Source organism: Lichenostomus cassidix, chromosome 9, assembly GCF_008360975.1.
Source record: "Lichenostomus cassidix isolate B80296 chromosome 9, HeHo_3.0, whole genome shotgun sequence".
In the NCBI taxonomy this organism is placed as follows: domain Eukaryota; kingdom Metazoa; phylum Chordata; class Aves; order Passeriformes; family Meliphagidae; genus Lichenostomus; species Lichenostomus cassidix.
The window spans coordinates 6693506-6708221 of NC_139490.1; the positions used below are offsets into that span (position 1 = coordinate 6693506).

Genomic DNA, 14716 nt, shown 5'->3' on the forward strand with positions numbered 1-14716 from the left:
GCTTAGGGCACTGAAGTTGTGTGACAATCCATTTGGGAACAGCTGGAGCACTCAGCTCCTGGGGCTGGGTCATAAAGGAATGGTGATATGTTTAGTAATGGTTTCTGCTGTTGTTCCTGTTTGTCCTTTGGGGCAGAAATACTGAATATAAAGTCTAATGCCATTTCTGTTAAGGACTGTATCAGTATGAAAGGAATGCTCAATTGCAGTTCTTCCTTTAAAAGTTGCCTAAAGAGTAACATTTTCAATTCTTTAGCATGTAAAAGGTAGAAAAACTTCTTCTTTATCATCGTGTTATAGGGCAGGTGTTTTTGACAAACCAGTTTGCATTATCTCTTGCAGTGCTTTATCTGTGTTCTTGGAAATCACTGAATTTCATCAGTCTTCATAGAATATTTTTTTATTAATAAATAAATCAAATTAACACCCCCACCCCAATCTGATAGATATTCAAGGCAGGTATAAAATTTGCAGGTATATTTTACAACAAACACCATTCTTAAACAATCTGAAATACTTCTATTCATCCCTGTAATATCTTCAGCTATACTCTTAAAGGGAAAAATATTATTTAAAATTGTTATTTAATTCAGGATTTAGCTTTGGTTAATAGAACTTGCATGACACTTTAGACACATATTAATTAGATGTGAAGATAATCACTCAGCTGTCAATTATTCATTCAATAATTTGCATGTATATAATTTTAATTAAATGGCTTCTAACAAGCCAAGTCCTTCCATGAGATAGCAAGAGAACGTAGTAATGCTGTTCTGATTTTATTGTCTCAGTTTATCTGCTCAACAGCATCCATTACCTTTGCACAGATACTGAATAGTTGGGGGCTAATTTCTAAAATTACTTCCAAAGGATAATATACTTCAAATAGAATTCAGTAGAAGTCAAAATGTTTTCAGGATTCACTCTTAGTTTTTATTATCTTCTCTACTATCTCATTGCAACACAAAGGAGGTAAGAAATATATTAGATCCTTTCACTAATAAAGTGTCTGAACTCAGCCTGGATAAAGTGTTTTGATACCTCCCCCCTTTTTTTCTCTAACAATAAAAAAACTAACAATTAAAAAAATAATCTTTCCAGAGTAAGGAATGGGTTTGATTACAGCCAGACCAAAGGTGGCTTTCCCATCGGTTAAAATTTTGCAAAACCAAAATAGAGAATCGATCCAAACTCCTATGTACATCCTGTGAGACTGAAACAAATTGCCTTAATTTCAGCCCCAAAGATCTGCTAGAATTGATGTGATTTGAATCACTTCAGATTTCCCCTAAATTGTAATGAAAAAAGTTTTTCTACTAACAGGTCAGGAAATTATAATTTAATGGCAGCTTGTGATTTTGTGCAGACAGAAACAAACCGAGAAATCACTTGACAAAGACGTGCCATAATTAAGCTAAAAAGAAAACTATTTCTCTCTAGTGAGGGATAGTAAAGAATGTTGTTTACCTGCAGTATTCGATGTGACAGGCCTTGCAACAGCTTCTGGCTTAGTTTCACAGAGAAAGTCATCAATGGAGGGGCTCAGGAGGGGTCTGCTCTCCTGTTGCTCATTCACCAGCTAGCAACAAAGAACCCCAGGTCACAGAGTGTTCTTGGGATGCAGAGTTTACAGAAATAAAACATATTCTCACAATATCATGTGCTTTATTTTTAATTGTGAGAGGAAGATATTGCAATTGGAAGATGCACAAATAGCTCAGGGATTAAAATAAAAAAAGCCTTAGTTACTCTTTTGGGGCAATATTATATTCTGGTTTTACAAATCACACAAAAATAAAGCAGCAAGATGATTTTTCCTTAGCGGTTATTGCACACTATTGCTTATAGGGCTAAAGTATACAGGGTCTGATGCAGCTCCCTGCAAATCCATGGTGAATTCTCTATCACCAGGAGGCTAAGCAGGGATTTTATTTTTTTGGAAGTGGTCTTTTTTTCCCCCCAAGAGTAACATGCTTCCCCACAGAACTTCCACAATAGCATTTCATCTTGCAAATAAGCATTAGCCCATTAAACAATAACCTGCTGAGGCAGAAAACACTTCTCTGCCATACAACAACATGGGAATGACGGTGGATGGAGCCTGGTGAGTGTATGAACTTCCTGCACGAGTTCTGGCTGTGGGGAGACTCACAAAACACTTTTTATTTGTGAGCAGCTTTCCATTTTTAATTGCATGAATGCTTTGGTGTTGTGCTACCTGACAGAAATCTCTGTGTTACTATTTCATGTATTAGGAATTAAAAAGACAAAACAGCACAAGTCTCAGAAATAAAAGTCTCCTCTTTGCCATCTATCTCTGATTAGAAGATCAAGACCTAAGCTAAGCTGGAGGGATGTCTGATGGTGTGCCCTGCACTTACTTTATCTTAATATCTTAATTTCTTTATCTGAAAAAATGTTTTCCCACTGTTGCTTTTTTCTGGAGCTTTTTCAGCTTTATTTTATCCTCTCCACTCTTCTTGCATTTCTGTACTAACTATTTTTCCATTGTTGTATTTTCAAAATTTTCTCTATGTGTGAATTTTTAAATTTAGGATGCTAACATGGACTAAAACTGGCCAAAAATGATATTTACTTATCCTCATATTTGTTAAATACTGGCCCTGAGCTACTCCAGCAGCAGGATTATCTCTAAAGTTATTACCAGCAAACCAGATTAGATTCACTGCTGTTCAGTACTTGATTTCTGTACTGCAAAGTTGCAGCAAAATACTGGAGCTATTGAAATAAAAAGCCACCATTCTGATGGATCAAAGATTTAAGCTGATATCTAACACTGAATTGCTGTGTGTGTGTACAAATGCATTTGCCCAGGAGCTCAGAGTTTTGCACTGAAACCCCAATTTCCATGAGCACCAGGGAAGGCAGAGGAGTGCTTGGCTGCCCAGAGTGCAGCACAAAGTGCAGTGTGGGCTCTGAATTTAGAGATCTGGCAGTGCTGCTGTCCCAAAGCCCAGATGTGCATGTGCTAAACCCAGACTGCAGATGCAGCTCACCAGGGCTTCATCATGGGGCTTTAACTCTGGAGTGACTCTCCAGGTTGCTGTCTCATTTAATGCCCAGAGGGCACTTGCTTAATTTGGTAAATCTCAACACTTCAGTGGAAATTGAATTTATATCAACTGCACACCTTTGATTTCCGTTATCCCCAGATCTACAAATTTACCTAACTCTGATGGTTAAGGCTTAAACAAACCTAATTTTTCTTTTTGTGATTTGGTGACAGTCCTTACTCATTGCTATTTTTGAAAAACATGAATGTGGATGCCTAGTCAAGTCTTATCCAAGCTACTTTTAGTATTTTAATTATTACAGCAAAAATTGCTTGTAAATATTTTTCTTTTTGCATTTACACAGCATAAAGGAAAGCCCTGGACCATTTGGAGAGGGGCAGGAGGGAAGAGAGAAGAGGTTTTGTAGGAATCACTATAAATATAAAAATTTTATAGGAAATACTCTGTCTCTGTATCCATAAGAGTATCAATAGGGTACATTATCACATAAGATTAGGATGCCTATCAGGTTTCCCACTGCATTCCATGGAAATTTTCTTTAACAGGAAAGAATGGGGGAAGGATGAAATGAAGAAAGATAGTAAGAACCAAAGCACCCAAGATCACTCGTTGCAGACACTGAAGAATAGAAAATCTGTAGACCAACAGGAAAGGCAATTTATTGCCCAAACCTGCTGCAGAGGTCAGAGGATAAACTCTGGGAAGAGCAGAAATAATGCTAAGAATCAGAGTCGTGGAGGGGAAAGAGACAAGAATCAATAAAGATTTGAATTCTTCCAAGGTCTAACTGAAGTATGAGGTCTGATAATTTTTTTCCCCTTTTCAAAGATGGTTATCATAGTCTCAGTATTTTCTTTATAATGTTTATTAGATTTATTGCATTTTACATCAAGACTGAAAGAGTTTGATTTGCTTAGGCTAACAGAATGAAGATTGAGTAGGAATGTAGTTATTCTTCATGTGCACATAAAGGGAGATTGGTCAGATGACACTGCAGGAAGAAAGTTATTTCAGCTATAGAGAAATGTTGGCCCAATAACACAATTCTACACTGGGCACAAGTAGATCTTGTCTGGGAGTTAAAAAACTGAACTATCACAGCAGTGCACTGTATGAACAGTATTTTTTTCTTACTGTGGGGGGACAAAATGCCCACCTATTTAAAATGGCTTTTGCCAAGCCTTCTACATTGCTGTTTATGATATGACTGTGACCCAGAGAATCCCTCCTAGCCCTGTGTCCTGTGCTGTCATGGCTAAGGACTAGAAGCTGTGGGAATGTCTTATTGAAAGGTTTGTTCCACTGAAAAATAATCTGCTTTCAACTCAAATGTTTGGGTCAAAACAGCAAAAACATGATTGTTCTACTAATTCTCAATAAACACAAACCACTTATGTATAGCAACAGAACATATTTGAAAAATACTATTTGGAGTGAAACGTATTTAATGATGAATTAAAACTTAACAAGTTAGATTGCCAGGAGCTGATATTGTTTCTGTAGGGAAGTGGGCAGTGGGGTAGGTTTCTGACATTATTGTGTAAGCAATGCCACTTGTTAAGCCCTTGGTCTCACATTTGGAATTTCATTTTGCTGCCTCATAGACTGCACCAAATTTATCCCTAGCTGAATTCTGCTCAACTTATTACAGTTATATCAGGCATGAATTTGTAGTATTGCACAAAAGATTTATGAGATGAAAACTATGATCTATATTAAACCAATAATTTATGGTTCTCAAGCACCTTTCAGGTTGAAAATCACAGAATGCTTTAAAACATTCATGAACCAAGCCTGGCACCACCTCAGAGCTGAGGACTATCATCCCTATGTTGCAGATGAAGGAAAAAAATTGAAATTAGGAAAGTCACCCAGAATCTCTGGGTGTTGCAGAAGCAGCACTGCAGACCAGGCAGCTGATCCCACCCTGCATTTATGTGCCCAATATCTGTACACACCAAGAGCTACAGACTCAGCCTGGGAAAATGGGGGTTTCTGAGTACCAATTTAGCCAGTGGGTGCCATAAATTCCCATTAAGTCTCTAGGAACTTAAATTTTCTTCATAAAATTCATTTTAATTAAAGAAGAAGCCCACAAACTCCTTTAATTGAGTTATATGTGAAATCTGTGGAGGATGATATTCCCTACTACCAACACATCTGGAGACACTCAGCCATAGTGTAAGATACTCCTAAATTCAAATGAGTCTTCTGGGAACAGCACAACAGAAAAAGGTGCCTTTCTTAGCCCAGTACTGCTAATGGAATGTTTCATTCCAATAAGCATGTAAGTGGGGCTTCTGGGTGATTTGGGAGAGACACTGGGAGAGTCAAAATATCTGCTATCAGCCCCACTGCTTGAAAATTCTCAATGGAAGGATCATTTAGCAGCAACCATAAGGTACAGTCCTTACCTTATCCTATTTTATATACTCTCTAACTGCATTCCTGATCTTTATCTGTTTGCAGTGCACAAATCATGCTGGTTTGTTCCTTTTTTAAAATTTTACTAGGGCATAAACATGATGCTAGTCTTTAAGATAAATTATTTAGACTCCAAATTGGGGGGGGTTTCCAGTCAGGCATGGGCAGCTAATTAGCACCTATGTTTTGAGCACAGAGTGAACTAGTTCTCTCAAATTAAGTGCCCAAATTCCCTCCATGTTCAATAGGGAGAGATAAATGCCTAGAAAAGCAACTCCAGAGGGAGATCATGCCTGCCCAATTTAGGTTGTCCCTCAGGAGGCTCTCAAAGGCACCTAGGCTTCCCCCTGGCTAGATATGGGATTTATTTTAGAAGGACTGGCTCAAGAGGCATCTAAAATTTAGATGTAATTTGCTAGCGAAATGAGTTGGATTGGATTTTGGATTGGATTTTGGATTGGATTTTGGATTGGATCCATTTTGTCACCTGAGCCTGACTGAATTACTCATGGCACTAATTTAGGAAGCCCCAAACAACTACTGGGCAATCCCCTGCACAGCTCAGCAGCAAAGCTGCTCCTGTGCACTGAGACTTTGTCCTGTGCTGCTCACCCAGTGTGGTGACAGTGTGGCTGGGCTGTGTCAGTGACATGAGCTGCTCCACGAGGCTCAGATTGTGCTAATGAACATGTGATAACGAGCATGGGAGAAGGGAGGAAATATTTAACTCAGATTTTCTACCGGAAAATTTGTATTTTTGAACTTTGCTCTGAGAAACTTGTCTGCTCTTTGGGTAAGACTGGACAAACAGCTAAAAAAGATTGATTCCAGCAGCTTTTAGGTGTTATGCTTAGCCAGAGACACCAACTAATTTAAATCACTAAGTACTTGTATGATACCTAGCAATGGTTTCTTAACAGATAGGTTCCCTGCATACATCTGGCACCTCATGATCTTTGGTGGCATTCACTGAAATAAGAGGAAATGAGTCAATTGATTTCTACTCCCTGCCTCTTTCTAAAAACTGATAAATGGGAACCACAGCTAGAAATGGAGGTTATTGTTTTTTAGAGAATCACTGCAAGTATTGGCCTGATGATTGTGTCTGTGGCTCATTATCTTGCCAGGATAAGGACTGGAAGACCTTTTCTGTTGCAGAGGGATATTTGGAGAGGGAACTCCTGGCAAAATCACTAGTCTTTTGATAAGAGTTAAATTGGATGTGTTTTGTTTTTCTTCACTCACTTTGCTAATATGTTTATAAAGATTTCACAATCAAAATCACTGCTCCACACACTTTACTTACTCTTTTATAGTAAGTGTGATCTCTGCTTGGCTTTTTGCATCATCCTCATGCCAGGGTGACAATTTTTTCTCTCTCTACTGTGAATGCATGTCCAGTGAAGTTGGCATGAGAGCCAAGTATTTGGTTTTCACCAGAAGAGAGAATCAATTCCCAGGCACATGGTACAACTGACTCCTGCCTCATGGGATTTGTGGGAAGCTCTGAAACTGAGATGAGTCCATTTCACCCTCCTGCAAAGAGCACTTTGGTGTTGCTGCCTCTCTGCAGACCAGCCTTGCCCACCACTGATAACCAATGCTCTGTAGGTTATGCCTCTAACCAAGGCAGTAGAAGAGTGTGGAGTGGGCTGGGAATCAGAGGTGACAATTTCTTACCTGAAATCACACAAACCATATCACCCCCAGGGCTTAAGGCTGTCAGGGTTTGTGTGAAGTCAGAGCAGCTGTGGGAGGATTGCTGCAGACACTGCACTGGATATCTGAATTCACCTGCCAGGTGGGTGAATTCAGATTAAAACCTTTTTTTAGGTGTTTAAAACCTTTGCTTAGGTGATGGTGTATTGTTGCAAGGTGAAATTAAACATCTCCCAGCTCCATGTCTCCTTTCCTCTCTTCAACCTGGTCTGGCTAAAGGAGGTTTACTATGGAGCTGTGTCTGGCTCCTGCACTTTGGCCTGGCTCCAGCCAAGCACTTAAACCTGCTCTGCAAACCTCAAGGTTAAGCATGTGCTTAACTGTCCTGCTGGATCAGAGCCATGAGGGAAGAGGAGGAAAGTTGCTCTTGTCATATTTTAACTGTGACAGACAGTTTGGTCTTTACCCGTACAGAAATGTGATTTATTTTAAAATCTGCCTGTTGCATTCATGACTGCATGGTCTATGCACTTTTTAAGTGAAAGGAAGCTGTTAAAACAGAGTGCCTCCCCTTCCTGGGTGTTAGAAGGTTTTATTTATCATTTGGCCATGAGTTTTCTTTGTGGTGTTACCTGGTGATTTCTGTTTTAGCCTCTCCCCTGCCCCATATCCTTATCTAGGCTGAAGACTGACAACAGTGATCAAAGACAACTTTTTGTCATTGCCATGGGACATCCTTGCTGTATCTTTGCATATGGGCTGTAATTGCTTGAAAATCACATGGATTTTCTTGTCCTCTCTGTGGACTTTTCTTCTCAAACAAAGTTCTGCAGCATATCTAGAGTTAGGCCACAAAACTCTTTAACAGGACAGTATATTCATACTTAGACCATGAATGAAGAGCCAAGAAGTTTCTGAAAAGTAGCCCCTATTAATTACTGTAAAAACCAGGGCTAAACTTGTGTATTCCATTATTCACAAAAATATTTGCCCAATCTTTCTGTCATTAAGGAATAGTAAGGCATTTTACAATGTATGAAACGGTATGGTTAATTTTTTTTACTTTATTAAAAAAATGACACCATAAATTCCCATGGTAATGTAAAATTAAAATTGTTATTTTGTGGAAAAATGTATTTAATTTATGTGACAGAGAAATCTACATAACTTTAGGAAAGCAGCCAATTTATGACTTTTAAGCATATTGTCAAGACACTTTTATTGTACTCATGAGAATATTTCTGCTGAAATTATGCATACTGCCCTAAAAGCAATAAGTGTTGAGCAATATTTAACTTAGAGGTAAAGAACCAATTAATATTTGTGCTGCAAAGCATGCATTTATTCATTTACGTATTTATTTTTTTTGCTCTTCTTTTATTTACCCTGAACTAATCATAGATGAAAAAGAGTTATTAGTAGGACTTAGGAAGTGTCCCCTGATAAACTACTCAAAGCTTTCATAATAAATCAGATTTGAGATGTATGGAAAATAATCCTAATGAATTTATCATGAATCCTTTAAAAAGAATCAAAAAGTAGGATTTCAGATCTAGTTCTCCTAAAATCAGTGAGGAAGTTGCCACTGTTCTCAGAGGGAAGATTGGAATGTACAGTGAATTCTTGTACTCCAGACTTTGATCACGACAATAATTAAAACTGGTATGATTTTTACCCTTTCTACATGAATGCATTTTATTTAGTTAGAATGGAGTGAATTCTGGTTTAGGTTGGTGTAGAAGAGAAGGGAAGCTAATTCCATCCCACCCTTCTGTTATAATGTTATTGAGGAAACATTCATGGAGTGGGCTGGAAGTCAGTGCAAGCCTAATGCTAAGAAGCTTAGAATGAACATGATTGATTCAAATGGGACTCTTAACTTTATATGGAAAAATGTGATTATGCAATCAAACTCATGTGGTGAGCCCTTGATACACACATCAGAACATCTACTAACAACATTGGGAGCTGAATATTAGCTATCTTTAATCTGTTTCCTTTATAAAATTGAATGGAAGCATTTAAAAATCTCCTGTTAGAGATTAAAAAAAACCAAAAACAAAAACCCAAACAACCCACCAAAACCCACAGAAAAGCCCCCAAACAAAAAAAATTTTAAAAAAGCCTGACAATGCAAGCAAAAAAGAAAACTAAACCTAAGCAGAAACATACCACCACCACCAAAATAAGTAAATAAATACGCACATATATACACATTTACAAACATATATAAAAGCAAATGAAAGCCAAAACACCAAAACAGTGGAATTTAGGCAGTGGAAATGTTTGAGTATTTTATTCATAAGCCCTTAAGCAAATATAAATGTGCTTAGATCAACTAAGTACTGGCATGCAAATGAAGTTCTCTTAAAAAAAAGAATAGTTCCTACTCTGAATACTAACTAATATCCTATAGACCATAAAAAAGCCTTAAGCATCTGATGGAGTTAATAGGGGTGTAGTCATGAAACATATCTCTTCTTCTGACATGTGCTGTAGCCTGGAGTTTTCACAGGGGAGGATGAATTTCATTGTGTTTCTTATAATGTAATTTCAGCTTTTTAAGTTTATTCTTTCCAATTCGAATTCTAAACCCTAAGTATTCTGTAGGTTAACTTTTTAAATTTTAGGTGCTTGAGATCAAAACTCTGCTCTGGGCAATGTCTGTGTGGATCCTGTAAATTCTAAGTAGGCAGAATTTTCCAGTTACCAGCAGAAGTGGGGAATCCCTTTCAAGACATATTTTACATTTCTTTTTCCTACTGGTGAAGTTTTCATGGTCTCCCATTTCTGTTCCATATAATTCCAGAGAGTATTTGCCACAGCACTGTCATGGATGTGAATCTCCTCCTGCAGGTCTTTCTTTCTTCCTGTCATCTTTATAGGGATCCTACCATGAGTAGCTTTCCAACCTGTGCACTCTAATAAGGAATCTAAATTAGGTGTGATGGATCTGGGACAAATAACTCTTGTGACACTGAGATTTCTTTTCTTTTTGCTGGCAAAGCATTTAAGCATGAGCTTTATTACTGCTCAATAAAGCAGTTAATCATATTTTAAAGCATAAGTCTGGGACGAAGTATGTGATTGAATCAGATCCTTTCAAGTTCTCTGACCTGTAGTATATTGGGAATTTCATAGCTGACTACACAATTAAACTTTGACTTCAGGGCATATTTAGGTTTAAATTTCTCATTAGGAAGTAATTCTGAAGAAAGGGTTTTTTTTCTCCTGATAAATGCAAAGAAGCTGTGAAGAGGTTAAACAAAATTTTATTTTGCAATTAAAACTAAACTTATGCATGATTTTTCTCATTTATTTCTTTGCTTCAGGTGGAAGTATATTGGTTCATAGCTTAATAGCCAGTTAATCCTTGAACCTTCAAGCCTTCTTACCCATTTTCTAGGTTCTACTCATATGAAAAAAATACCTTTTTTTCATTTGTCCCAGTCTCTTATGAATTATCTTTAAAAAGATAAAGGCAGACAGCAACATGGATGGAGTTATGTTCTACAAAATCCTATTAGAACTGAAAGATCACTCTCTTGATGCTTAAAGTATTAAATTTGGCAACTACTGAATCCTTTTTCACACCAGTAAGTGTGAAGAAAGTGACTTTTATGGAAGGTAATTGAGACAGGAAGACAGGATTACAAAAAATAGATACTGAAAGGTCTATTCAATTACCAGAAATACCCCTCTGCTCACTGTAGCACACTCATTACTGCTGGAATGGTGATTGAGGTTCCCAGTTGCCATATATTGCCACAGCCCCACAGGAGTCTGCAGGACTTTTTTGGTTCATGTTATTTGAAGATTTGCCTCCAGATCTGATGACATAAAACTGTATTTGATGATGTAAAATAATTTGGGAATTGGAAACTGCATTTAAATTTAATTCACAGTATTTATGTCAAAAAATAAGTATTGTATCTTACAAGCTGGGCTTTGCTAGGAGCATTACAATAAAATGTGACTATTTTTCTGTCTTGTTCTATGCTGAAGATGTATTTAATGTTTTCCAGAGGAAGGGAGCAAGGAGACATATCTGAAATCCAGGGGCCTATGTACATTATCACTATCAAAAAGGGGATTTAGAGACTCTTCTTAGTGTATCAGATTCCAATTACGCTTCCTGTGGAGTCTGCATCCACAGTCAGACATAATTAATCCTCCATTCATCAAGGATTTTGGAAATGGGAGATTTCCCTTTATTTTCTCTGAGAAAAGCCAATGCTCCTCCATCTGGGCTTGATCCTTGCCTTTCACTTGCAGGTTTTTTGCTTAGGTAGCTGTAAGATTGAAGCAGCAGAGATACTCAATACACTTAATCCCTTCCTGAGATGTGGATCTGCCCACACTGGGTTTGGTGATGGTGAGAACTTTGGAAAGACCAGGCTTTATTCTCCTCACCCATCTGGCTTGGGGAGTTTGCAGTCAATTTGGAACTGGTTCCACCCCGTGAGCAGCAACCACATCCATCTGTTTCATCATGTAAAGAGCACAGACAGACAGACAGACACTGGGATGGGGATGGAGGACACAGCAGAGCGTTTTCCTGCATGGATGGTGGGGATGAGGGGATTACAGGACACACTGCAGTGACAGCATCTCAGACCAACACTTCAGCCACAAATGATGAATGCAACGTGGTCGTACAGCTGCACATCACACATACATGATGCAGAGATGGCTATGGAAAATACTCACTTTTTCACTTGATTCTGCTTCCTTTTGGCTTCTGCACCCCTTTGGTGCATAGCAGGGAAGTAGGTATTTGTGTTTAGTGGAAGAAATTACACTGACTAACAGACACAAGCATTTTACTCATAAATTTATCATAGACTATTGCTGAGGAGACTGACAGACAGCCACTACAAATGGTGTGTTAAACATTTAATGAACCCAGGCTGAACTCCTGGCCCTGTTGAAGCCAATGGAAGTTTGGAATGTCAATTTTTTTTGGGGGGTGCAGTGAAGGTTTAGAGGGGGTGGCATTTTATGTGGGTCTCTAATTGTTTCTTAATCACTTAGAAAATTCAAAATGATGCCTTAAACAGAACATCTTTTTCCTGTGTGCAATTTCTTCATAGATATTAGACTTCACCATGAACAAAACCTGGTGTTCAACAGGGGCTGAGGAGGAGGTGCCAGACCTGGTTTCCAAATTAGTAGATGGTATTTCTAGAATGTGTATTAGTGCAGCACATCTGCGATGCTCTGCTAGAGAAGTATGTGCTGGTTTGGGTGCATCTTAGGACTTTCTAAAGTACTGTAGCTGTTATCCTAAATCATGAGAGGAATAAAACGGGGTTGTGGATTTTGCTTAAGGCTCTCACATAAAAACAACTCCCAGCAATTTCCATTCCTGATGAGCTGGAAGTATTTGTGTGCTGTAAATATCAGCAGTAAACCAAATGCACTTGCCTGGGGAACAAATTCATGTACGTGAGCAACATGAGGGAATAAAATCCACTCTCGAAATGAGAGTGCTGTGATTTACAGGAGTGTTCAGTCACTGTCTATAAGAAACCAATGGAAGCACCAAATGTTTGGTGCCTGCTCCAAGGTGTGTGTAAGGTTTAGTGTAGGACATCCTTCCTTCTATAGAAGGTGCAGAAATGAAAGCAATGAGATGTGCAAAGTCACATATTCTGATCCCGACCAGGAGCAGAACCCCAGTGAGAGCTTAGGAATGGGATCTGGGATATTGGAAATGACACTATTGTGAACTGGTTGTTTCTTATTTTACATATGCACCGAATGGGAATATTTTACATATGAATTGCAAATGAGTATTGGTGGCATGAAAATTGATGGCATGAACTAGAACCGAGATTTTAGGCTGGTTTCAAGCAACTTTCTGGTAACTGAATTGGGGGTGGGGGGGGAAACGGCATATTTGTTTAAATTTTCACGTCAAAACATCTAAACCCCCATGATTCACCCCAGGCCATCTTCCCCCATCGGTGAAGCACGCCAGGATGGGTCACCCAGCGGGGCTGGGGACTCTCACATCACCCTCAGCCCCCTCAGAGCCCCGCGCTCCGCCCACCTGGGATGCCACAGTGAGGAGGGGCTTTTCTTCTGCAGACTCCTCCCTCGGAATCTCCTTCATCACCATGGCCACAGCCTTATCGGCCGCCCTAGCGCCTTTGCCCTACAACAGCGAAACCAACAATGGCGCCAAGTCAGCAGCGGGCTCCGACCGCCTCCCGCGCGCTCCCGACCCGCCGGTGCCTGCGCCTGGAAGCCAAGCTCGGTTGGAAGCAAACATAATAGTCATAATAATAGGAGTAATAATGGTAATATAACGAGTGGTCCGTGAACCCAACGGTTAAGGAGGCAGTTGGGGTCTGGCCGTGGTCGGGTGGCTCGTTAGAGTTGCCCCAATGAAGTCAACAGGAATCCGGCAGTTTCCTGCTTGGCCAAGGCCTGCTGGAAGTCCCCTGGTGCTAACCTTCTTCAGAACAGGATCCCCAGTATATTAAAGGTTGGGGGATTGGCTTGATTTAATTTTAGTTATCTAGAACTTCGTATCCAAAATACTTATTCGTGTTTTTTCTTCTTTCCTTCTTGGTTTTTCTTTTAAAAATAGCGTCAAGCGGGTTTTTCAAGTAAAGCACAGTTCCTTGTTGTTCACTGAGGCAAACTCTCCCTGAAATTTGAATGTGTAATCTGGACCCACAGAGTTTGTAGCTCTAGTAACATTTTAAAAAGCAGTTTACATCATATAAACAGTCTGGGTTTTTGCTAACAGAACATAAGGAGCCAAATTCTGCCATCGTAGGCATTGCTACAGCTCTCCCCAAAAAGATCATTGTTGTCGAACTTGCTGTAAGAATTTTTTTTAAACTTTGCTTTTCTTAAAACTCACTTAATGCATTGTAAATATTCAGGGCAAAGTTAAGATATTTTAACATTATTCAATATTCATTAGACAAACAAAAAGTGCACCAACATTATGTGCCATGCTGTTTGACACCATTATTTTTATTTAACAAGGGTCTTTACCATCTTGAATTCTCATGGGTTTCTGTACCTTGATCTTTTGTCTTATTTTGATCTCTGCCTCTTGCAAGTGACAGAGAAAGTTGGAGCTTAGACATAAAGCATCACAGCAGAGCTGTGCTACACAACTGACCCAGGGCAGGTCCTTATTATTATACTTTAAAAGCTCCCATTGATTTCCGTGGAAGTTTTAGCTGTGCAAGGACTGCAGGATCTGGCTCCATAAAAGAAGTATTTTACACTGGACTTAAATATATTTAAATACTTAAAAGTCTATTAACAGAAGGGGTTCTTCACTAAGACATTATATACAAGAATTACCTCCACTAGCAGTGTATTCTGTGACAGGTAACCCCCCACTATTGCTTATACTGAACTCCAGATGGTTTCAGAAACATTTCATCAATTGCAGGTACAACCATTACATACTATTGCAGGTTCTAAACAGATTTGATTACTGGTCAGGTCAATATTAGATTAGCTTGCTTGTGCAACACATCACAGATACCCTACAGAGAGTTCTTTGCATGCTGCAAGAAATTCTCAGAGCAGAAGTGTCATAAATGATAAGCATGCTGGATTTGTGA

General features: G+C 38.9%; 1 protein-coding gene across 11 annotated transcripts in view; it reads right to left on the reverse strand.

Moving 5' to 3' along the window:
* Positions 1-14716, reverse strand: part of PEX5L (peroxisomal biogenesis factor 5 like) — a 104736-nt gene that overhangs the window by 25933 nt on the left and 64087 nt on the right. For 6 of the 11 annotated variants that reach the window (XM_085069091.1, XM_085069095.1, XM_085069096.1 and 3 more), the window contains 3 exons: positions 13174-13278; positions 11829-11867; positions 1468-1579 (listed from right to left, as the gene is read on the reverse strand). In XM_085069091.1, the coding sequence (XP_084925217.1) occupies positions 1468-1579; positions 11829-11867; positions 13174-13278 (256 nt within the window). The remainder of the gene's footprint in view (positions 1-1467; positions 1580-11828; positions 11868-13173; positions 13279-14716) is intronic. The other 5 variants (XM_085069102.1, XM_085069093.1, XM_085069098.1 and 2 more) reach the window with 2 other exon arrangements.